This window comes from Eurosta solidaginis, chromosome 1, assembly GCF_040869045.1.
Source record: "Eurosta solidaginis isolate ZX-2024a chromosome 1, ASM4086904v1, whole genome shotgun sequence".
Lineage (NCBI taxonomy): Eukaryota > Metazoa > Arthropoda > Insecta > Diptera > Tephritidae > Eurosta > Eurosta solidaginis.
Window position 1 is genome coordinate 55,956,615 of NC_090319.1, and position 24,700 is coordinate 55,981,314.

The following is a 24,700-nucleotide window of genomic DNA, read 5'->3' on the forward strand; positions in this document are numbered from 1 at the left end:
GAGCGTGTTCACGGGAACACACCTAGCGATGTGGCGAAGGTTGCGATGAAAATTATCGAAAACAAGAAGGAAATGACAGACCGGCGATCACTAAGGAAAAAAGATCCCTTTTTTTTTTAACTACCACGTTTTCTGCAGACGACACGAAAAGGAAGAAAATTTCAATTAAGTGGATGGCACGCGTCCGGAAAGGCCAAAAAAAAAAAAAAAAAAAAAAAATGAGAATACAGCAATAAGTGTGTAATAGATACTCGTGTGGACTTGGCATTTCAGTACAAGCCAACAAAATTTGAAGCAAGTTGAAGTGACGATTAATTGTACTACGAAATTGATATCAGCAACCATAACCTAAAAGTCTAATGAGTTGTGAAGGCTTTGACTAAACTCCAAAACGTGTGCGTACGTGGGTCTCATCGTTGGAATTGCGTGTCGTCTATGAAAAACGGCAAACTCATACAGAACAAGTGGTTCCAACATATTTTTCCAGCTAAGTCTTTAGGAAAAGGCACTCCGTTCAACTATAAAAAAACAAAGAAAACTAGTTGTACACCAGGAAAGTGCAAATGAAGTAACAATATTGCAGAAGTTACGAGAAAGATATCTGCAACGTTATCAATCAATCTGCAGAAAAATAAATGTGATCTAAAAAGACAACATTTGAAAATCGTTTATAACATACTTCTCTGCTATTAACTATAAAAAGCAGAACTTATTCCATTTATGTTCAATCAGTCATCTTTTACTAAGTATAAAATATACGAATTTTGCTGAACGCATTAAAACAGCGAGGAGTCTCACTACAATTGAAAAGTTGGTTCAAACATTTGCAAGCGGTTAGGTGTACATGAATGTGGTTGCAGTAAAGTTACAACCACCTGTGGCACACACTTTATATGCTCATGTGCCCGTTGAAGCGGCAATGTTAGCCACAACCCATCTATATGGTCCAACAACGACTCAATTGGCAACACCACCACCAGACTTACAGAAACCACCAGTTACAACAACAACAGCAGAGCCGTAATTACAGTGCGGCAACAATAGCGCCAACGAAATCGCGCGCTGCCACCATCCGCGCGCACGCTACCATACTCGACGGCGCATCGTCGCGCGCAATAGCCACCAGCTTTACTAACAACGGCAGCCGGGCCGCCAACTATAGGCCGCTGCAGCATCACGACGCGGACCGCAACAACAACAGGGCCCCGAACCTAGGCCTGTTGCAACGCCACTCACAGTAACCACAACATTTAGAACAATGGGTGAGTTCGTTCCATGTCACTGACCACTACACTCCACTTAAGTCTTAATATGCAGTACATTTCTTTTACAAACGCTTATTATAAAACCTTAGCAAAATTACTTTGAAAGCGCGAACGCAAGATTCAAACCATACGCAGGCCGTTCATGAGAGCGCAATTTTTTGTTGGGTGTAACCAAGCGAAAATTTTTTTTTGTTTCGTTTGGTTCGAAAATTACTGCTAACATGCGGTCCTGGTCTAAGTAACAAGTCGTAGCATACCTATAAGGTTCTTTTTTTTGTATTTCATACACTCAAAAAAAAAAAAAGAAAGGAACTAAGTATAAATACCTTTCCCCGTTTGGAGGGTTATCAAGAACTAAATGTAAAAAGGTTGCAATCAATAAAATTTTTTTTTCTATATACAATTTAAGGAAAATATATCCAAAGTTCTCAACAAAAACTCACAAACAAATAAAATAAAGACGTATAGAAACATTTAAGCATATACGTAACATATTTTTGTATTATACCTTATATAACACAGTTGTAGATGTACATACATACGAGCATATGAGAAAGAAATGAAAATATGCGAAAGTTTAAATAATGCAAAAGAAAGAAAAATTTAAGCTAATTGTATTTATTCTAGAGCTTTGCTTAATTTACAATTATTAAGAGATAAATATTGATGATAATGCTTTGATTAATAAAAACCTGGTTGAGATTACTGTTCAAATTCTTCCTAGTAAAGACCTTCAATGTGAAGAAATTGAACTTTCGGGAAATATTAATGAAAATTTAACAGAAATTAATGATGAAGATTCTAAAGAAGAATCTCAAACTAAAGCTTCATGTTCTGGACTTCCAAGTCTTCTTGATAGTTATAAAGCTGTTGGTAATAGTGTGACTCAAAGTGGTCTTCGTCGTTCTAGTAGATTAAAATATAGACATGACAGCTTTGATTAATTTCGTTCATTATACGTTCCGAATATTAATAGTTTAATCTAAGTATCGACTTTATTGATTTTCTTATTTAACATTGAATAAAACAAAATGACTGGCGTCCTGTGGAGTAACTCCAGTATTAGCAATTTAAGTTAAAATAAAACAAAGAGGTTGTAGACATTTCAAATAAGTTCTTAGATGAGGACAGCTTGGTTGGCAATAACCACCTAAGAAATTATATCGAACGGTTATAAGGAATTTATAATGAATTGTCAATAAATTAAAAAAAAAAAATGGGAATGCTGATGATTCTTCTCATTTAGAAGGCACTTAGGGAACCAGGTAAGGGGCCACCGAAATTTAGGTGCGTCGGTGGCCATGGATTTTGAGGGTGGGACAAGCACCGGGCGTCGCAACAACACCCGCGGCGCCCCCTATGTATATTCGGCCCTTTCCTTTTTTATTTATTTTAATTTTCAGCTTTTTTTTGCAATTTTATTTTTCAGCAGTTTTTTTTTTTGAATTTTGATTTTAGAGTTAGTAACCGGTCATGTCCGGTTCGGTAATTTTTGTTGCGTTTAGTTTCTTTTGAGTTTCTTTTCTTTTGAATTTGAATTTAAATCTTTGAATGTTAACGGTCTGTCCGTGACATCCGGTTCGGCCGGATGTTGTTTTCTTTTGAATTTATAAGCGTTTTGAGTCGGTCTCTGCGCTTCTGCCAGGTTTTTTGAATTTGACAGCTGCTAGTTTTGATAGGCATGATAGGAACATTTTTCTGTTTATGGCGCAGGAACAGTAAGGTTGGCAAGGACCCGCCCCAGCCGACAATGACTAGCCACTGTGCACCAACATATCATGCCGACCGCCTTCCTTACTGCTTCCAATGTAGATGCGATTCCATAACAATTAATTAAAATTGAGTCTTTTTATACGTGAAGAGTAAGTAAATTTTTCAGTTAAAGGGGCATAATTGGATATAGTACCAAACGTAAAAAAAAAATATTTCATTTATTAATTTGGGAAAAATTTAAACAACGTGACATCAGGACAGACAAGGCGACAGCTGTTTCGATTATACCTTGTAAATCTCTTCAAAGCCTTTTATCCCGGGAGTGGGAGTCGAACCCGCACTACTACGATAGTTGAAGTCGTTACAAACGTATTCAGCTACGTCATGCCTTATTTGTATTTGTATTTATTAGGCAATTCATCCCAGAACAACAATTTGACAAAAATTATTTTACAGTGCTAGTCGGTAAAAGGCATAAAATAGGAACAATCTAATCTTGAAACTTAAAGCTAATGACTATGGCTAAGAAAAGGTTACAACAAATAATATATTTAATAAATAGTAAATAGATAAATAAAGGAATGATAGAGTACATTTGCTTAGAAGGAATCAGTATTTTAATTGTCTAGGTTATTATAGAAACTTGTTAATTCTTTATTGAAGAGCAGAGCATTGCTTATAAGCCTAAGTCTAGAAGGGAGCGAGTTCCAAAGACGTATGGAATTAATGAAGAACTGGCGATCAGATATTAGCATACGATGTCTGAAGTGGGTAAGGAGAACAGATCTAGACGACTGGAGAAAATTTAGCCTCCGATACAGATAGTCAGGTTCCTTCATATATATTAATTTATGTAGCGTAGTGAGCGTTTTAAGTTTAATAAGGTTATCGAAAGAAATGTTTAGCAACCTGTAAGCATGTTGAGAGACGTGGTCAAGTCTTTTCAACCCATAGACGTATCTAGCAATGTTGTTATACACAACATTAAGTTTCCTATTACATACATAGTCACAATTGGAGTAAACCTCACAACCATAAAGGAGCGTAGGTATTAAGTACGCTTTTGCTATTAGTAGACGAATATGTAACGGAGTAAAATATTGTGTAAGCCAGAGTGTACGAAGCATCCCATACACTTTTCCCACTGTGCGGAAGAGGTGATCTTTCCATGTCAGGGTTTTGTTAAAAACTATACCTAGATTTTTTGCCGTGTCAACGTATTCTATAATAGTGTTGTCTAAAATTAAATTTTCCATTCCACTTTTATCTAGTGACCTATGAATGACTATACATTTCGACTTCTTAGGGTTAAGACATAAGCCGTTCATAGAAGCCCACGTACCAATTTGACATAAATCGTAATTTAAGTTATTAATACATGAACTGGTACGATCAATAGGACAGCACATATACAATTGTACGTCGTCAGCATAAATGTGAATATTACAATACTTGAGAACACCAGGCAAATCGTTTATATACAAAACAAATAACAGGGGACCAAGGATTGAGCCTTGTGGGACCCCTCTTAAAACACTGACGAAGTCAGACTTTCTGCCACCAACACTTACTGCCTCAGTTCGGTCGGCCAAATACGATCTGATTAGGGCTGTTGCACAGTTGGAGAAATTAAATAGGTTGTCCAGCTTCTTGCAGAGAACGGTGTGGTCGACCGAGTCAAACGCTTTTGAATGGTCGAGAAGAGTCAGGAAAGCAGTAAAATTTTGTCAACTTGTTCTCGAATATCCTCTATCACCGATAGGAGCGCCGTTTTACAGCTACGATTTGGCCTGAATCCAGACTGGGAATCTGTGAGAAGGTTATTATTCTGCACATAAGTATTTATCTGGCAGTGCAAAATTCGTTCGACGACCTTGGAAAGGAAAGGCAGAATAGCTATAGGCCTATACTCCTTGTTTTGCTTGGGGATTGGGATTACCTTAGCAACTTTCCAACATTTGGGAAATACACAGGACGTCAGCACAGAGTTAACCAAGTAGGTTAAGTGAGGAAGGATTTTAGGAAGAATTATTTTTAAAAATTTCGGACATATACCATCGAACCCCATAGCATTAGACTTTACTGAAAGAATGGCTTGAACGACATCACAATGATCGACACTAGCAAACTCAAGAGGACCAAAATCAACATTAGCGCGAATACAATAATTATCAGCACATATATTGCCAGTTGAGATTGGCAGATTTACAAAATTTATATTTATCTCATTAATGTCTACATCAGGGAGGACAGAAATATCACATTTGGATTTTCCGATACCAATATGTTTAATCGACTTCCAGGTTTCCTTCGAACTCAAAGCAGCACTAAACTTGTTATTATAAAATTTCTGCTTAGCTGACCTAATGGCTTTGTTTGCAGCGATCCTAGCTGTTTTGAAGCAGTTGTGAGCCTCCAGGGTTTTGTATCTTTTCCATCGTGAGTAAGCAAGGTTACGCTGGTGAATTAAGTGTTTAGTTGTTGTAAAGTTTTTCCCAATTTATTAAATAAATTATAAAATTAAAAAATTGCTTCAAATAAATGTTTTCATACATTTAAAAAAAAACCAATATGGACAATCCCCGATTAAATCATACAAACAGTCAAAATTGGTTAATTCGTTGCAGTTCTATAAATAGAACAAAAACAGCAACAATACCAAAGTTTCTTTGAAAACCGCCGTACCAACAAGCATAGCTTTAACACATAATTGCATACGAAGTATGCAATGTGTAAAAGATTAAAATATGCAAAAGAAGGCAATTGGGAAAAACTTTACAACAACTAAGGCATGACGTAGCTGAATACGTTTGTAACCATTTCAACTATCGTAGGAGTGCGGGTTCGAGTCCCACTCCCGGGAGAAAAGGCTTTGAAGAGATTTACAAGGTATAATCGAAACAGCTGTCGCCTTGTCCATCCTGATGTCATGTTGTTTAAATTTTTCCCAAATTATTAAAAATTCAAAAATTGCTTCAAATAAATGTTTTCATACATTTAAAAAAAAGCAATACGGGCAATCCCCGATTAAATCATATAAAAATATTTCAGTCAAATAGTCAAAATTCGAAATTGCTATATATTTTGTGCGTAAACAAATAGTTACAACAAAATTTCGTCAATTCATTTTATAATGAAGGTCTCCTTTGTAAAACTGGATTTCAGTATAACATTACAGACGTTTTCACATAAACCGTGTTTCTTCTTCCTGAACATTTACATTTTTCAAGTTGTGACTCTTTTGTAGTTAGTGTGCGATATGTATAATATTGTACACTTTCCTTACAAATACTTTCATTAATTTTTATATTTAAACAGATTTTCCATCAGTTTTCGCAATCTGCACATTTATACAAACGAAGAACGGACACGAACATTTATTGCATTCAAGGTTGATGAAATGCACTTCGACAAAATTCATCAGCTTATGAGCAAAGTGAATGGAATAATGACCGATTATAAATTACAACGATTCTATGAGGTAAGGGGCATTTATTAAAACTTACAAAAAGTATTAAACATTGCAGGGACAATCTTTTTACAGGATCCATCATTTCATATTAGTTTTCTATGGTGCCTTGGTGATAAAGTTGCTTTCCTTAATGAGCACTTTACAATGTTAAAGTCATCCATAAATATAGCTTTAGGTGAAAGTGAAACATTTAGTTTATTAATTCAAGAAATCAATTGTAAAAGTGGTAATAAGGATTTCACTTTTAAACTCAAATGAAAGTTAAAAATTCTCTTATATAATTATCTTAATAAACAAGCTGTTCACAGAAAAAAAGAAAACGTTAACTCGAATATAATACCATATTTTTTAAATAGTATAGTATGCCACTTAGCTGTCGTGTGTTGTTGATGAAATAACGACATAGTACATGGGCGACCGACCTTTGCTCGGCAATATTCGAGTATGCGGCATAACATACTTTGTTCTACATGTCATCATTAATCAAACTCTATTTTTTATATGTACATATATTATATATTTTTACTTACCAATATTAGATGTCCTTAAAAATAGATTTCAAAAACATATCAAAGACTAACCGCAAAATGAACTGGAATGAAAAACTTGAAATGGGTAATTCCAGCCTATAGTATAAGGGATTGTTATGACAATTAGTGAAATCGAAAAATAAGTTATTTAGGTCGGGTATCTTCATGAACCGAATTATTAATTTCAAACATTTTTTAGTTATACACTATGAAAATCTCACAATTTTATTACATTCCAAAAACTTTTAAATTTCACGAATGACAACTATCAGTTCTTTTAATTAAATGTCAACTTACTTCCCTAAGCGCCATCTGTTGATAAGTAGTTAAATGGTTAGATGTCGTTTTCAAATTGAACATATGCCTAGTGTTCAACGGTAGCAAATTACTGTGGTGAGATATCCTTTTGCTATGGTGTGAAATCCCTCTAATAGTAATCTGTGAGCAATTGCAATTATTCATTTCATATTTGCCAAAAATATGCCTTTAAATATATTTTGCCACGGTGCTTTCATATTGAATTTCAAATTTATTAGCGTGTGTAAAATTAAGAAAATTAAGTCGAATCATGTGTAAGATTTTTTTACGAAGATTTTAAACTTTAATATTCTCCTTTAAAGCTTTAATAGAATATGAGTAAGTAGAGTACTATTTCGTCTAACTACCCCAACCCTTAATGGCAACCCTATTTAAAAATGTCCCTATTGTAATGCGGAGTGAAATACCTTTCGTTTGATACCCATATCGGCATATATCATGCAATTTTTTAAAATTTCGAATAGGTGGCAACCCTACTCAAAAATTCCCCTATTGTAGTGCGGAGTGAAATACCTTTCGTTTGATACCCATATCGGCATATCTCATGCAATTTTTTTTTAATTTCGGATAGGTGGCAACCCTACTCAAAAATGTCCCTATTGTAATGCGGAGTGAAATACCTTTCGTTTGATACCCATGTCGGTATATCTAATGCAATTTTTTTTTAAATTTCGAATAGGTGGCAGCCCTTATTGGCAACCCTACTCAAAAATGTCCCTATTGTAATGCGAAGTAAAATATCTTTAGTTTGATACCCATATCGGCATATCTCATGCAATTGTTTTTTAATTTCGAATGGGTGGCAACCCTAAATGGCAACCGTACTCAAAAATGCGGAGTGAAATACCTTTAGTGTGATACCCATATCGGCATATCTCATGCATTTTTTTTTAATTTCGAATAGGTGGCAACCTTAATTGGCAACCCTACTCAAAAATGTCCCTATTGTAATGCGGAGTGAAATACCTTTCGTTTGATACATATATCCGCATATCCCATGAATATTTTTTTTAATTTCGAATAGGTGGCAACCTTAATTGGCAACCCTACTCAGAAATGTCCCTATTGTAATGTGGAGAGAAATACCTTTCGTTTGATACATATATCCGCATATCCCATGAATTTTTTTAAATTTCGAATAAGTGGCAACCTTGTGAAACATTCTGAGTGGCAACACCTAGGTAGAAAGTCTTTGAAGGTGATACATTATCTCTGTGCGAAATTTCATTTAAATCGGTTGAGCCGTTCCCGAGATCGTTCGGCTATACAAATATACAAAAATTGCTCGTTTAAAGTTATAAGATACCATTTTATATTGGCCATTCTGCTAATATAAGTTAAAACTTTTTTAAAAATGGTTTTCGAACTCCCTTTTACTTCTTTTTACCATTGCCACTTTGCTTCGCATTTTTCTCCTCCTCTTCTACGCGCGCTTCCTCTTCCATCTCAAGCGCACGTTCGTAGCGTCTACCGAGCGGCGTTTTAGACCACCAAGATTCAAAAGCCTCTTCTTCCTCACGATATACTGGGTCACGTGAGCTAAAAAATAAAGAAAACTTATTCTAAATTTAAGTTATATATTAGAAAAGAAGGATTTACCTTAATGCATTTATAAGCTCTACATGCGTGAGTGGCTGAGTACGCAATTGTAGTTTACGTTTACATGTTAAAACCTCCTTTAAACAGGAATCAATAGAGCCAATTGTATAACCATCAGAAATTTTTGCCATAACACTATAATCTAGTGTAGATAAGCCACCAGTGTATTCGCTGAAAATCATTCGAGCGCACAAAAGTACGTGTAAGTAGTGCAGAATTTGGGAGAGCGCTGAATTTCTTTTTCTTAATAATTTAAAACAAATCAGGTACATGTCGGCATACTTACAAATGCACAGCTCTTGGAAGTAGGATTTTCATGCTGTAATGGTGCTATGCAGTTCATTCATTGATGGGATGTGACTGATGTATAGAAATATTGGTTTAGGTAGGGGTTGGGCTAAGGATAGGGATACGTATATGGATGGGAAGGTACGGATAGGGATGGGATAGAAATAGGGAAATGGATATAGACAAGAATTGGGATACTGATAATGATAAGATGGAAACGCGACGAAGGAAGGTTTTCTTCCGCCGGTAGTATATAAGGGTTAAGCAACCCTCGTAGACAGTTAGGTCAGTTCTGGTAAAACTTCGCATAATATTTTTGTTGCTGTGACCACAAAAATACTTCGTCAAAGTATCTAGGTGTGTTAGGGATGTGAGCATTCCTTTGCCGTTTTTGAATCTGGTGGTTTCTCCTCCAAGTACTACCCCGACTGATACGTGAACGATTTTTTGGCTCTTCGAACTTTCAAGTCTATGTATTATGGCGAATTTTAGCATCACTAGGCTGTTAGTAAATAATCACGCAACAGCAAAAACATTAAAGCGAGCCACAAATGTGTACATGAACACATCAATCATCATTTACACACATATATAGAAGGCAACGAAGAGATATTTCACGCACACACTTGAGGTCATCAGCCGAGGTAGTTGCTCACACATACACACGCATATGACTATGAGAAACGCATAAACTACAAATACACATGTATATAGCTGGTAACCACGCAGAATATTCCAGAAAGTGAAACGTCTAGACCTTTGGAGAAATATGCGGACAAGGCAACAGAGAGTATAAAAGCAGCGCAAGCTGAGGAATGACTAATCAGTTTGATTTAAACACGCTGTTGTGAAGTACGTGACATTTAAGTATAATTTTACTACTCTCAAGTAGACTAAATAAAGACCATATTGCAATACTGAACATTGGAGTGATTTATTCAACAGTTTAGCGATTCGGACGTTAGCAGAAGGTTTGGAATAAGTGGAATTTCCCAAAATTCGCTACAGTATTTTAGTTGTATCTTACGACAGGAATGCTTTACTGCGGAAATATACTAAGTCCCTTCTCCACTGGGATGACAGTCAAGCTTGAAGTGACTAACCTATTGCACATCGCAGCAGTGACACATCATAATCCTAAACAGTTCCAGGATCCAAAAGTTCTGTGTGTCAGACCAAATTCTCCAACGGTAGTAGCATTGGATAGCATCTTATCCATCGCATTCGAATCTGCAGTGATTGGACGACTTGGGCTTGTGGCTTACATATAGTTTCTAACAGAAGCCATCCACCAATCTTTCCTTCCAACATCGATATATGAACTAGTTTACCAGTCCACTACCGCTTATCTTTGGGCACTAAGGCCGAAGCCTGGAAAAATTGATGTATATTGGGTAGATTTTCGTTCAATCTCGATTTCTTATCGGGTTCATATTACCGATTTATTATGGATGAGATGTCTGTTAGGCAGGGGTTTAAACTCCAGTTAAGGTGATGTAAGGTAAATACACGAAAACTCTGCACTTTAGATAACAAATCGACATTTTTTCGATAACAAATCGGTAAATCTTAAATAATTCATCGATAACTTTTCGATAATAACTGTTATCGATAACAAGCCTATAACATGTCGATAAAAATCCAATAACATGCCGATAATAATTTGATAATAAAAACAGCGCGATAACTTTTCCAAATGATTCCAAAATAGTCCCGAAATAATCTCGAGATAGTCGCTCTCAAAATTATCTCATGACGGTTTGAAAATAGCTCCTTCATAATCCCGAAATAGTCCCGGAATAATCTTGAAATGTTCCCCAAAACTTTCCCAAAATGATCTTTAAATAAGTGTTGGCAAACTATCGATAGTCCGGCACTAGTTTTCCATGGTTTCTTTTTTGTTTATTTGGGCAAAACAAAATTTTTGACTAGATTTGATTTTGTTGTTTTTGTTGTTGATTTATTAAATTTTCTGTGTGGTTCGTTGCTTTATTTCGTTTCGGCCTTGCATCCACAGCTACATAGGCATGGTTGTTGCTGTTGCTGTAGCAGTGACATAGGCATGGTGCAATGAGTTTCTGATTGACTATTGGTTTGTGTTTGAGAAAAAAAGGAGCATTATGATTACTTAGCAACCACTGACGTCAGAGATATCAGCTTTATTTAAGTTTGTCGATAAACCGACGGATAATACTGGTGCTTTATAAATTGTCCGATTTCATCGGTCTCCCTGAGAATTTTTACTAATAGGCGTAGACTGTTCTCTGGCTTGAAGTATCCCTCGTTTTTCTGACAGTAGTGTTCTAACCGGTTTTGACTTCGTCCGTTCGCTTTAATTGCTTACGGAAACCCTTAAAACAACGCTTAGTGTAACATCAGTCTACCGAATATAATTTTTGTTCCTAATGAAGTTCCTTAGGTACCGCAGACAAGTGATCCAGCCGAGTTACCGTAAAATAAAAACTATTCAAAACTATCACAAACTATCGATAGCATTGACCAACTCTACTTGAGATAGTACATACACCAATCCCTAAATTATCCTCAGTTCTTGAAAAGATCCCGAAATTATCTCCGAGCAGTCCAGCAATAATTTCAAAATATCCTGGGAATAGTCCCTGCCTGATCCCAAAAATATATTATCGGGACGCAATATATTTTGGTTTCCCCGCAAAACTTATACGGCTGTGCAAAATGACGTTGAGTAACACCATCAGCTCAGTCAGAATTGGGAAGGACCTCTCCGAGCCGTTCGAGACTAAACGAGGTTTCAGACAGGGTGGCCCTCTATCGTGCGATTTCTTTAATTTGATGCTGGAGAAAATTATACTAGCTGCAGAACTTAACCGCACTAGAACAATATACTATAAAAGCGTGCAATTACTGGCATATGCTGATGACATTGAAATCATCGGCCTAAACACCCGCGCTGTTAGTTCTGCTTACTCCAAACTGGAAAAGAAGCGGTAAAGATGGGTTTGATGGTGAATGAGGACAAAACGAAGTACCTGCTGTCATCGAGCAAAGAGTCAGCGCATACGCGCCTTGGCAACCACGCTACTGTTGGCAGCCATAATTTCGAAATAGTAAACGACTTCGTTTATTTGGGAACCAGCATCAACACTAGCAACAACATGAGCACTGAAATCCAGCGAAGAATCAATCTTGCCAATAAATGCTACTTTGGACTAGGTAGGCAATTGAAAAGTAAAGTCCTCTCTCGGCGAACGAAAATCATACTCTACAAGTCACTTATCGTACCCGTCCTGCTATATGGGGCAGAAGCATGGACCATGACAACAGCAGATGAAGCGGCTTTGGGAGTGTTCGAGAGAAAAGTTCTTCGAAAGATTTTTGGACCTCTACGCGTTGGCGATGGCGAGTACCGAAGAAGATTTAATGGTGAGCTGTACGAGCTATACGCAGACATCAACATAGTCCAGCGTTTAGACGGTTAAGCGCCAATTAAGTCAGTAAGTAAGTATATTTCTGGTTTATATTTTGAGGAATAGCAATTATTAGCAGACTTTAATTTTAATAAAAATTCATTCTGTTAATTCTAACAGAGCAGACGAGTGATTTACAATTCCCGAAACCTATTTCAGTCCGAAAATAAAAGTTTTAATCAAACTTAGGCAATAAATCACACCAAACGATCTTAGGACAGTGTGAAAACATATTAAAATAAAAACAAGTAAGGAAGGCTAAGTTCGGGTGTAACCGAACATTACATACTCAGCTGAGAGCTTTGGAGACAAAATTGTATTTTCATGGATACATAACAATTATAGCTGCATTGGTTTCGTAGATGGTATATAAGTGGTTTTTAATTCCATATCACATACGTTTGGGAAATATCGACCAAATTGTAGACCAAGGATGACGTTTTTTGGAACGACTATCCTTCATCCTTTGTCAAATAAGGAAAAATCACCACGTAGGAAGATGGACCTAGGGTAACCCTGGAATGTATCAAATGGTATCAAATGAAAGGTGCTAATAAGTATTTTAACAGGGAGTGAGCCTAAGTTCTATAGGTGGACGCCTTTTCGGGATATCGCCATAAAAGTGGACCAGGGGTGACCTTATAATGTGTGTGTACGATATGGGTATCAAATTAAAGGTATTAATGAGGGTTTTAAAAGGGAGTGGCCCTTAGTTGAATATGTGAAGGCGTTTTCGAGATATCGACCAAAATGTGGACCAGGGTGACCAAGAACATCATCTGTCGGGTACCGCTAATTTATTTATATATGTAATACCACGAACAGTATTCCTGCCATGATTCCAAAATTTTCATAGTCGGATTTCGCCCATTTTTAATATCGAGATAAAGTGAGTTCAGATAAGTACGTGAACTAAGTTTAGCAAAGATATGCCGATTTTTGCTCAAGTTATCGTGTTAACGGCCAAGAGGAAGGACAGACGGTCGACTGTGTATAAAAACTGGGCGTGGCTTCAACCGATTTCGCCCATTTTCACAGAAAAGAGTTTTCGCCATAGAAGCTATGCCTTTACCACAAGGAAATTTTTGTTCGACTTGTGGCATTAAAAGTATTCTATACAAAATTAATGAAAAAGGGCGGAGCCAAGCCCATTTTGAAATTTTCTTTTATTTTTGTATTTTGTTACACCATATCATTACTGGAGTTCAATGTTGCCATAATTTACTTACATACTGTAAAGATACTCAATTTTTTGTTAAAATTTGACTTAAAATTTTTTTTTTTTTTTAAATGGGCGTGTTCGTCATCCGATTTTGCTAATTTAGAACACATATACATAGTAATAGGAGTAACGTTCCTGCCAAATTTCATCATGATATCTTCAACGACTGCCAAATTACATCTTGCAAAACTTTTAAATTACCTTCTTTAAAAAGTGGGCGGTGCCATGCCCATTGTCCAAAATTTTACTAATTTTCTATTCTGTGTCATAAAGTCAACCCACCTACCAAGTTTCATCGCTTTATCCGTCTTTGGTAATGAATTAGCGCACTTTTTCGGTTTTTCGAAATTTTTGATATCGTGGTGGTTTTTGATGGGCATGGTTATAGTCCGATTTCGTTCATTTTAAATAGCGATCTGGGATGAGTGCCCAGGGACTTACATACCAAATTTCATTAAGATACCTCAAAATTTACTCAAGTTATCGTGTTAACGGACAGGCGGACGTACATGGCTAAATTAAATTCTTTTTTCACCCAGATCATTTTGATATATAAAAGTCTATATCTATCTCGATTAGTTTATGCCGTTACGGGGTACCGTTATGCGAACAAAGTTAATATACTCTGTGAGCTCTGCTCAGCTGAGTATAATGACAGTCAAAAAGCGAGTAAAATGAAACATAAACATCTCTCTGAGAGTCCTCTTTTTCTTGGATATAGGTTTGTTGCCTTCGATAAACTGAATTGCCTTTCCTCGTTAACGGTGTTAACGGTTTAATGCTATATCCAATTCGAAACATTTATAAATAATTGATTGTACTTACTTTGCTAATGCCTTCCAAGCACTTGATCTCGCGCCATAATCTGGTCTTGGTATATAAATGAAACGATTATAAGTTTGTTGTAACAATTTTTGATCAGCTTCCCATGGTAAATTAGATGTACCCACAAAGAGAACACGATCTTCTGGTGCAATATTCTTAATTAAACGTGGTAAATCTTTTTTCAAACGTTTCGGATCAGTACGATCGGTTTTTGGTACTTTTTTCATAAATGGTCGCTCTGCATCACCCATATATATAACGGCTGGTTGTAATAAACGCGATACCTTCGATACCAAATGTATTAGCATTATAAGACCAGATTTTCCTGGATATTTACCCACAATATTAGCGGGTGTTAAATCAAACAACACCGCACCCAGTTCAGTGCAAATGGCATGTAATAATGCTTTCTTGCCAGAACCACGTGGACCGGTGAGCAAAATGGAGCGTATAAGTGGACAAGAATTGCGTATAACATCCGAGCCGAGTGGTAGGATGCAATATTCGATAAGTAATTGACGTATATCACCAGCTGATGGATTTGTGCCAGAACGTTCGCTTAATGCTTTATCGCCTATATATTGGTTGAGTCGTACTTCCGGATATTTGCGTATAATACCATTGGTTACTAGTTCTTCGTATAGGGATTCTGTTGTACGGTCTGGTGTGAGATCTTTTTCCTTTTTCTTTTTATTCTTTTTGCCTGAACGGCGAGTTTTCTTGCTACTCTTCTTAAGCTTTTTACCAATTGCGGTCTAAATATGAGATAAAAAAAAAATGCAAAATCAAATTCGTTTAACGTCATTATATTGCAAGATAAGGATGGCAACAATATGAGACCATGGTGGAATCTATGGTGGAATAAATAAAAAAAATACAGAAGATGCTATCTGAAACGATATGGATGTATTTTCAACGGTCAGAAGAGGGTAAACATTTGACCCACTTTGAAAAAATATGAGTAGAAAAATAAATACCTTGCTACGAAAGCCATTACAGAAACTACTCTTTTTCCAGCATATCAGTGCCACCTAATGCCAATACAAAAGGGGATGCACAGGACCAGCGCGAGCTTATGTTACTTTTCGCATTGAATAAAATTAAAAAACTTAAACTGTGCTGAGCAGTAAAATTCAAAAATGCATCTAAAGTAAACTGATCTCGACTTCAACTGCAGTTGAAACTTTTATCGAAAAACTGGACATAAATGGGAGAGGTGTCATCCAATATTTAGTTGAACTGTAGTAACTTTGCGCACATAAATGGGTTTCGGGTTTGATGAAAAGTTTTGCAGTCACTTTTAAATGTGTTTCCATCCTTAAAAGCCCATTGTTCTTTCCATCTGCTCTGTTGATTTGTCATTGAGAGTGGGAAATAAAACATATGCCCTTCTAATATATCATACAAACTTGATCAGAAGATCCCCCAAAAGCTCTTGACAGTTGAATTCATGATGTATTACTAATGTTACCAAGTTATTATTTACTAAAGTATGTCAGGGGATATAATAGCAGTCGGCCTAGAACCAGAAGATGCTGATCCGATCGAGCCGGATTCATATTGTAACGAATTTAGTGTAATTCTGCCTATTTGCAACCTTCTGCTTACGTTCGTATCGCTAAACTGTTGAATAAAACACTCCAATATTCTGTATTACAAAATGGTCTTTATTAGACTGCTTTGAAAGTACTTCGCAATTAAACTTCACCTCGTAACTGATAGCGTGCTTAAATCAAACTGATTACAGATTACTCAGCTTTCGCTGTTTTATATTCTGTGACCAAATGTCTAGACGTTTCTTCTGCTAGAATTTTCTACTTGGTTACCAGCTATACGCTACAAGCTATAAACTACAGATATACGTTTATAGCCTCTCGTAAAGCCATATGCGAGCACTACTTCTACCGATGACTACATATGTATGTGAGTTATCTCTTCATTGCCTTGTATGTATGTGGGTAAATGATGATGAGTAGCTTGCTTAATGTGTCTGTTGCTGTGCCTTTATTTAATAACCTTATACTGTTTTCACACAGAAACTTAATGATCTCATTTCACCTGCTAATGAAATCGTAAATTTTTTGCTTTCACACAGAAGTAACTGCTCGATTAGTATGAAGGATGAGACAGACAATCATGGCGGAACGATACAAGGTGGGAGCATGGTGACATACCTACAAACAAAAAAATGCCATGTACTTGTAAATTCGATGGACAAATGTCAAAATCGTACTGCGCCGGTAGTTGATGTATCAAATCAAATAAAAAAGGTTATAATCAGCTGTTCGATGCAGCCACCTTGTATCGTTCCGCCATGCATACAATGACATTTGTTTTGAAAACTAAGAAACGGAAACGGAAGCGGAACGCTGCCAACAGAGTTGCATTGTGCTTTTCACTTCATTAGGCATTCGATTACCTACTAATAAAATAATAATAGACTCGAATTTTGTAGGGAAGATTGAGCTCAATAAGCGTCTTATACTGTTTTCACTCAGACGGCTTATTGAATAATAAAGGCAGTTTTCTACATTAATACTGTTTTCACACAGCAACTTAATGATCTCATTTCACCTACTAATGAAATCGTAAATTTTTTGCTTTCACACAGAAGTAACTGCTCGATTAATATGAAGGATGAGACAGACAATCATGGCGGAGCGATACAAGGTGGGAGCATGGTGACATACCAACAAACAAACAAAATTCCATGTACTTGTAAATTCGATGGACAAATGTCAAAATCGTACTGCGCCGGTAGTTGATGTATCAAATCAAATAAAAAAGGTTATAATCAGCTGTTCGATGCGGCCACCTTGTATCGTTCCGCCATGCAGACAATGACATTTGCTTTGAAAACTAAGAAGCGGAAACGGAAGCGGAACGCTGCCAACAGAGTTGCATTGTGGTTTTGACTTCATTTTACTGTTTTCACACAGAAACTTAATGATCTCATTTCACCTGCTAATGAAATCGTAAATTTTTTGCTTTCACACAGAAGTAACTGCTCGATTAGTATGAAGGATGAGACAGACAATCATGGCGGAACGATACAAGGTGCGAGCATGTTGACATACCTACAAACAAAAAAAATTCCATGTACTTGTAAATTCGATGGACAAATGTCAAAATCGTACTGCGCCGGTAGTTGATGTATCAAATCAAATAAAAAAGGTTATAATCAGCTGTTCGATGCGGCCACCTTGTATCGTTCCGCCATGCAGACAATGACATTTGCTTTGAAAACTAAGAAACGGAAACGGAAGCGGAACGCTGCCAACAGAGTTGCATTGTGCTTTTGACTTCATTAAGCATTCGATTAGCTACTAATGAAATAATAATAGATTCGAATTTTGTAGGGAAGATTGAGCTCAATAAGCATCTTAATGTAGAAAATTGCCTTTATTATTCAATAAGCCGTCTGTGTGAAATTAGTATTATACTGTTTTCACACAGAAACTTAATGATCTCATTTCACCTGCTAATGAAATCGTAAATTTTTTGCTTTCACGCAGAAGTAACTGCTCGATTAGTATGAAGGATGAGACAGACAATCATGGCGGAACGATACAAGGTGGGAGCATGGTGACATACCTACAAACAAAAAAAATTCCATGTACTTGTAAATTCGATGGACAAATGTCAAAATCGTACTGCGCCGGTAGTTGATGTATCAAATCAAATAAAAAAGGTTATAATCAGCTGTTCGATGCGGTCACCTTGTATCGTTCCGCCATGCATACAATGACATTTGCTTTGAAAACTAAGAAACGGAAGCGGAACGCTGCCAACAGAGTTGCATTGTGCTTTTGACTTCATTAGGCATTCGATTAGCTACTAATAAAATAATAATAGACTCAAATTTTGTAGGGAAGATTGAGCTCAATAAGCGTCTTAATGTAGAAAACTGCCTTTATTATTCAATAAGCCGTCTGTGTGAAAACAGTATTAGAGATGGTAATATTCGTCACAATATATTCTAAATTACTACACATAACTGTAACATTTCTCTTATCTTAGGCCCGGTTTATCAGTGGTTGGTTAAGCTAAGCTTGAACTAAGCTTGCTTAAACTCTAGTCAAATTTAAACTCTAGTTAAACTACTGAGCAGTTTTTCAGTCACAGTTTAAGGCCGCCTTTGGGGTATGCTGTTGTGTGCGGCAACATTGTTTTTTTTATTATCTAGATAATTTGTAGATACGGCAACAGCTGGATTTTGTTTACCCAACAAACATGGAAAAAATTCTCCGACGAAATATATGTATATCTAGTTCCGGAAGTGATATCCAACATCATTATTTAATTATTCTTAAACCAGATAGTTCTCGAGTTGATATCCAACTTCATTCTCCAGTCACTCTCCAAACTTTGAGAAATTTTGTAAAATTAAAAGTTTAACAGTTGATCTCCAACGTCATTAGTATTTTCCAATTATTATCCTAATTTCGAGAGATTTTGAGAAATGGATATTCAACCCATTTCTCCAGTTGATATCTTACATTATATATCGAGTTGGGGTGGAGTTGATAAAAATCTCCAAGGAGGTACCACCAAAACCAACAGCTGTTTATTATAAACACCTGGCTGATAGCAGTAATGAAGCGTAATTAATCAAGAATAAATTATATAGGCGGCCGCCGTGGTGTGATGGTAGCGTGCTTCGCCTACCACACTGAAGATCCTACATCAACATCATTGAATCTTACATTTGAGTCCATTTAGAGAACCCCAAGTTGTTAATTACATTTTTTCAACTTAAGTAATAGCATATTTTGCTTTATAAAAAGTTCCCTATTTTGCTGAGTACGCTATAAGTCTCGAGTTGAACCACTGTTTCGAAACAACTCTTCAGATTTTAGAAGTATGCCTAGTTATCAACAGGAGCTCTAATGGTATTCAAGCCCAAATGTTTGTTGGGTATATTAGACGCCATTTCGTACGAACGTAAATAACTAATAGGTTAACTAGAGTTTAAACCTGGCAGATCGGCCGCTTAAGCTTAGCTTAAACTTCATTTAAAGTAGACTGAAAAACTGCAGAACAAGTTTAAGCGTACTTTAACTGACAAACTGAGTTGAACGTACTGGAAAACCGGGCCTAAGTGGTCTAATTTTTAGGGCAAAACCAATACAGTTAGTTACAATTTTCTGTAACTATATTTAGAAATCCATCGTTTTGGCGAAGTTTTTTCATAAATAAGGTGTAATACGAGAGTTTTGGTGTTCTTGAACATTTGTCGAAAGTCTTCAGTAGCGCTGCACAGGCGAAAATCCTTGTTGGATATGACTTGAATTCAAATAGTTTTTTTAACAAAGACCTGTTTCAATTTTTTTTGGAACAAATTAAACATAATATATAATGGAAACATTAACAATAGAACGTAATAGTTAAGCACGACCTTATGGAAGCCAACACCAAAGATACCCAAATGATGAATCTCTGTAATTAAATCCAGTAAAGGTCCATCGATATTCACCTACTGGTTTATGTACTAAAACTACCATATTTTACTCCTGAAAAATGCAAAAAAAAACAACACTCTTTCGGGGACAACATTGGTAAAAAATGTATAGATAGCCGAATGATAGAACAAAGGAGAATTTAGAGCGAGACAATTGACGGCTTACTTCACCTGGTTAGACCAAGCAGAGAACGCTACCGTGTCGCTGATGATAACTCTGGCGTGGAATTATACCGCAAAGGAGAGCTAAAAACGGCACTCCGCAACTTGAAGCCTGGAAAGGCACTAGAATTTGGTGGGTTATACCCGCAGAAGCAATTAAGCTGTCTGCAAATGGCATGCCGAACTGTTGCGATACAACAAATTCGTGGAAGTATGAATCTTTCCCGCATAGTGGAAACAGCTCACATTGAGCTAATTCCGAAAATTAAGGGATTCTCCAATGCAGCATTGTCCCTTTTGGCCCACTTAACCCTTTAAATGATTTTGGCCGTCCATAGAATCGCGTCAGTTGGGATTCAATGTGTTGTGTAGCGCAACCCATTCAAGGGATTGCCAATATAAACCCAGTTGCCAACCTCAACTACCCGTGGCAAATTTTGTTGCATGAAATGTACCGAATCAATATGCGCCAAGGGACGATCAACATCGATTAAACTCCTTAAAACTTACTTACTTAATTGGCCCTTAACCGTTTAAACGGTTATGGCCATCCAACAAGGCGCGCCAGTCGCTCCTTCTCTCTGCCAACCGGCGTCAATTGGTCACATCAAGGGAGTTTAAATCGTTTTCCACCTGGTCCTTCCAACGGAGTGGGGTCCGCCCTCTACCTCTGCTTCCATAGGCGGGTTCCGATAGAAACACTTTCTTGGCCGGAGCGTCATCTTTCATTCGCATAGCATAAATTCCACTCATATAAACTCCCTAAAAACCATCGGGAAATTTTCGTATCGCTAGAAAAAGAAGAAGACAAAGGAAACTTTAATCGTTTTCCACCTGGTCCTTCCAACGGATTAGAGTCCGCTCTCTTCCTCTGCTATGTAGGCGATTTCTGATGAGAACACCTTCTGTGTAGGATAATTTTTTTCACTCGCGTGGAAACACGCAGCCAAACGAAATTCTTTGAGGGAGGCTAGATAACAAAGCTCACCTTTGTAGAGCACTTTCAAGGGGCCTGCACGAAGATAGTGCGTGCTATAGAGAATCTGAACCGATTATTGGCAAACACGGATGAGCCCTACTCATGTATAAGAAAGCTGCTTTTATTCGCCTCGGAGGCCATACTCTTGTATGGTGCATCCAATAATATCGAGCAGTTAAAACATCGAACCAAGACAGAGGGCATACTAATCGTCTCAGTTGAACGCGCAGTTTCCGCAGACCTAGTCTTTGTCATTGCGCAGACTCTGACGATTCGTGGACCAAGAACTAGATCTAGAATTGTGGTTGGAGCAGCCAAACGAAGAGGTTGACTTCTATTTGATTCTTGAGTTTCTTGCTGTTCACTGCTATTTCGCTGAATATCTCCACAGAATAGGCAAAGTGGGAAAAGCGTACTGCCTAAATTTTGGACAAATATACATTGGAGATGAATCGCCGCCTACCATGGGAGAAGGAAGCTAAGTACCAAGGTAGACTCGAGTCACACGGACTTAGTTAGCTTCAATCTGAATACTTTGACCTATCCAGATATACCTAATGTATCTGTCGAGCGTCACCGTACAAATACACACCATACAAACAAAGGCAGACTCAGTTTTTCGCCCTTTACCCAATTTGAGCGTTTGTGTGTTTTAAAGAAGGACTTAATGCAAGTTAAAACATAGCTGTTCCCTTACCTGTAGTAGTTCCAACTCTTGTCGCATTAGCTCATCGACTGTGCGTCGACATTCGTGCTCTACTTCCAAATACTTCTCATTGTAGATCATGTCATCATATTGCGCTTGTGCTAAGTTGCCTGCTTCGTTTTTGTTTCGCCATACTTCATTAAATCTGTGTTGAAATCATACAATAATTTTGTTAATTACACTCAATCCCTCTTTCTCAATGTGATAGTTAAAGTTGACTAGAGTTTAACCCTGTCACTTTGGCCGCCTAAACTGAACAGGACATTTTTATAAGCACCGCCAAAATTTCATTATAACTGAGTTCAACCTTAACTAAAACTCTTACTAAAAACGGGGCCCTATTTTTGTGATCATTAAAGCTTTACTCGGGCACCGGCGAATTCGATCAAAACCCAGAAGAATTAAAGAAGGGGTGCCACAAGGCGGTGTCCTATCTCCACTTTTGTTTAACTTCTACATATCAAAGCTACCTTCGCCACCAGAAGGAGTTACTATCGCTTCCTACGCCGATGACTGCATAACAATGGCCACAGGCCCAGGCCCACAGATCGATGAGCTTTACAACAAAATAAACGGCTACCTCACTGATCTCTCCAGTCGGCGACCTTATTTACAACATTAACGTCCCAAATGTCGACCATTTTGAACATCCACGTCAATGGCACTACGTTACCGACTGTTTTACACCCCAAAATCTTGGGTGTGAATTCTATCAGGATCTACATTTTGGTGAGCATGCAGCCGCAATTGTACCGAAAATCCAGACCCGTAATAAAATCCTCAAATCTCTTGCTGGCAGTACTTGGGGAAAAGATAATAAAATGCTCATCACCACTTACAAAGCAATTGGCCAGCCGATTGCATGCTACGCGTCCTAGATATGGTCGCCAAGCCTAAAGACTATTTACTGGAAGAAGCTACAGGCCTGCCAAACTACTGCCCTCAGAACCGCCACGGGTTGTCTTCTTATGTCCCCAGAACACCATCTACATAATGAGGCGAGAATACTCCCCATCAGGCAGAGAAATGAAATGCTAACCAAACAGTTCCTGTTGAAGTATGAATCTTATATCAGGGCGGGGGCAACGTTCATGTGTGTGTCCCAGGCGCTTGTAGAATGACTTTTATACCTCAAGGTCCTTCTACTCCGTCGGCGCATGGGCGCAGATAAGTTACAGTATTTTAAAGAATTTCGCCAATAGCGAGCAGACGTTCGCCCACATGGGACGAGACTGCGCTTATATGCATGGCCACTCCAAAAAATGTCAAATTTTTGTATCGTCTTGCATCTATCGTTTCTCTTCGATGATGGCGATGTCAGCTTTTGCCTTCACGAGAACATCAGCCAGCCGAGAATCGGCCACAATAGTTGAAAGAATAGACATACCACGAGCATGCCCTCAAGTTATATGCCTTTAAACGTTTGCAATTGTCCTCATCAACAGAAGAGTTGTCCTATTATCCTTGTAATTTATTTTCATACGAGTGTCGTTTTGCGTGGCCGGTTGCAAGCACAGCGCACAACCCGCTCAGGGGTATAAGTGTATTGATATACAAGTTTGTATAGCGAGCCTCTTGACCCAAAACAGACGCCCGCACCCTATGGTGTTTGGACGCTGCCGATGAAATTCCCAAAACTAAAATTTAACCCGATTATTTCGGAATAGTCTAGCCAGGCTGTCGCCATAGCTCATCACTAAACAAATGTTTAGTAGCTACCCAGAGGCGCAAGCGAACGTAAATAGTGAGCTGATTGAACAGCATGTAAAAGAACTGCCCGGGCGATTCCCTGGTGAATGGTGGTCCGAAGATTTCTCTGCGTGCACCTCAACACGGTTCCATCCTCCACCATAACGGACAAGTCATATTTTAATTCCCACAGCGCGGTCTCACTGTCACTAAGTATAGATTTGCTCGCATTTGAGTAAGCTCGGTAAATGGTTTTTTCTGCGCACAGACTTCTAGCGAATACCTTCATCTTAATTATGTTCGGAAACTATCCCAGTAGGAAAATACTTATTTCATTTGGGGTTGGCTTGGCAGTTGATTCTTAATCTTGTTTATGCGGTCCATGGGCTGAGAGGGAGATGTTCCGAATGTTGGCCTATATTGTGGAACTATATTACTTTACTGCTAAGCTCTAAGTTTAAGGCTATTATAGTCATCTATGCTTCCCTAGTTTGGTGGAAAAAGGCCACACAAAGAACGGCAACGGCTAAACTAAGCAAACTGCATCGACTAGTTTGCGTTGGCATAACAGGTGCGATACGAACCGCCCCTGCTGACGCACTTAGTGCTTTAGTGGGAATACCTCCCTTCCCTATTCTGATAGAGAAAGAGGCAACACTAGGTGCACTAAGACTTCCAAATATTTCGGAGTTGAAGCAGGGAAATATGATAGGGCATATCAAAGTAATAAGAAAATTCATAGGAAAACCCTCATTACAACTGCGTGACGTAATGTCCCCTAAGCTCAGAATCTCACGGAACTTTGTAGTGTCCATTGTGGAAAGGACCCACTGGTTAATATGGAATCCTTATAACGACCCTGACTCAGAGGTCAGGTTCACGGATGGATCGAAATTCGATGACGGAAGAACGGGAGCTGGCATCTATGGGCCGAACTTCAAAAAATCGATACCAATGGGATGCTACCCCACATATTTCAGGCAGAAATTCATGCAATATAAGTCTGTGGTAGAGAATGTCTGCGG

The 24,700-nt window shown here is 37.8% G+C and overlaps 2 protein-coding genes across 3 annotated transcripts in view; one reads left to right on the forward strand and one right to left on the reverse strand.

The window, feature by feature from the left end:
• LOC137253737 (U6 snRNA phosphodiesterase 1) overlaps positions 1-24,700 on the forward strand; it is a 39,215-nt gene that overhangs the window by 9,841 nt on the left and 4,674 nt on the right. Inside the window, exons 4-5 of one of the 2 annotated variants that reach the window (XM_067791163.1) lie at positions 6,297-6,459; positions 6,523-6,777. In XM_067791163.1, the coding sequence (XP_067647264.1) occupies positions 6,297-6,459; positions 6,523-6,708 (349 nt within the window). In that variant the 3' untranslated portion in view covers positions 6,709-6,777. Of the gene's footprint in view, positions 1-6,296; positions 6,460-6,522; positions 6,778-24,700 lie in introns of those variants that run through there. The other variant, XM_067791171.1, reaches the window with a different exon arrangement.
• Positions 8,078-24,700, reverse strand: part of LOC137253747 (dynein regulatory complex protein 11) — a 30,118-nt gene continuing 13,495 nt past the window's right edge. The window contains exons 4-7 of the mRNA XM_067791178.1: positions 21,978-22,131; positions 14,679-15,433; positions 8,898-9,068; positions 8,078-8,837 (exon numbers count right to left, since the gene is read on the reverse strand). Coding sequence (XP_067647279.1) covers positions 8,672-8,837; positions 8,898-9,068; positions 14,679-15,433; positions 21,978-22,131 — 1,246 coding nt within the window. The 3' untranslated portion in view covers positions 8,078-8,671. The remainder of the gene's footprint in view (positions 8,838-8,897; positions 9,069-14,678; positions 15,434-21,977; positions 22,132-24,700) is intronic.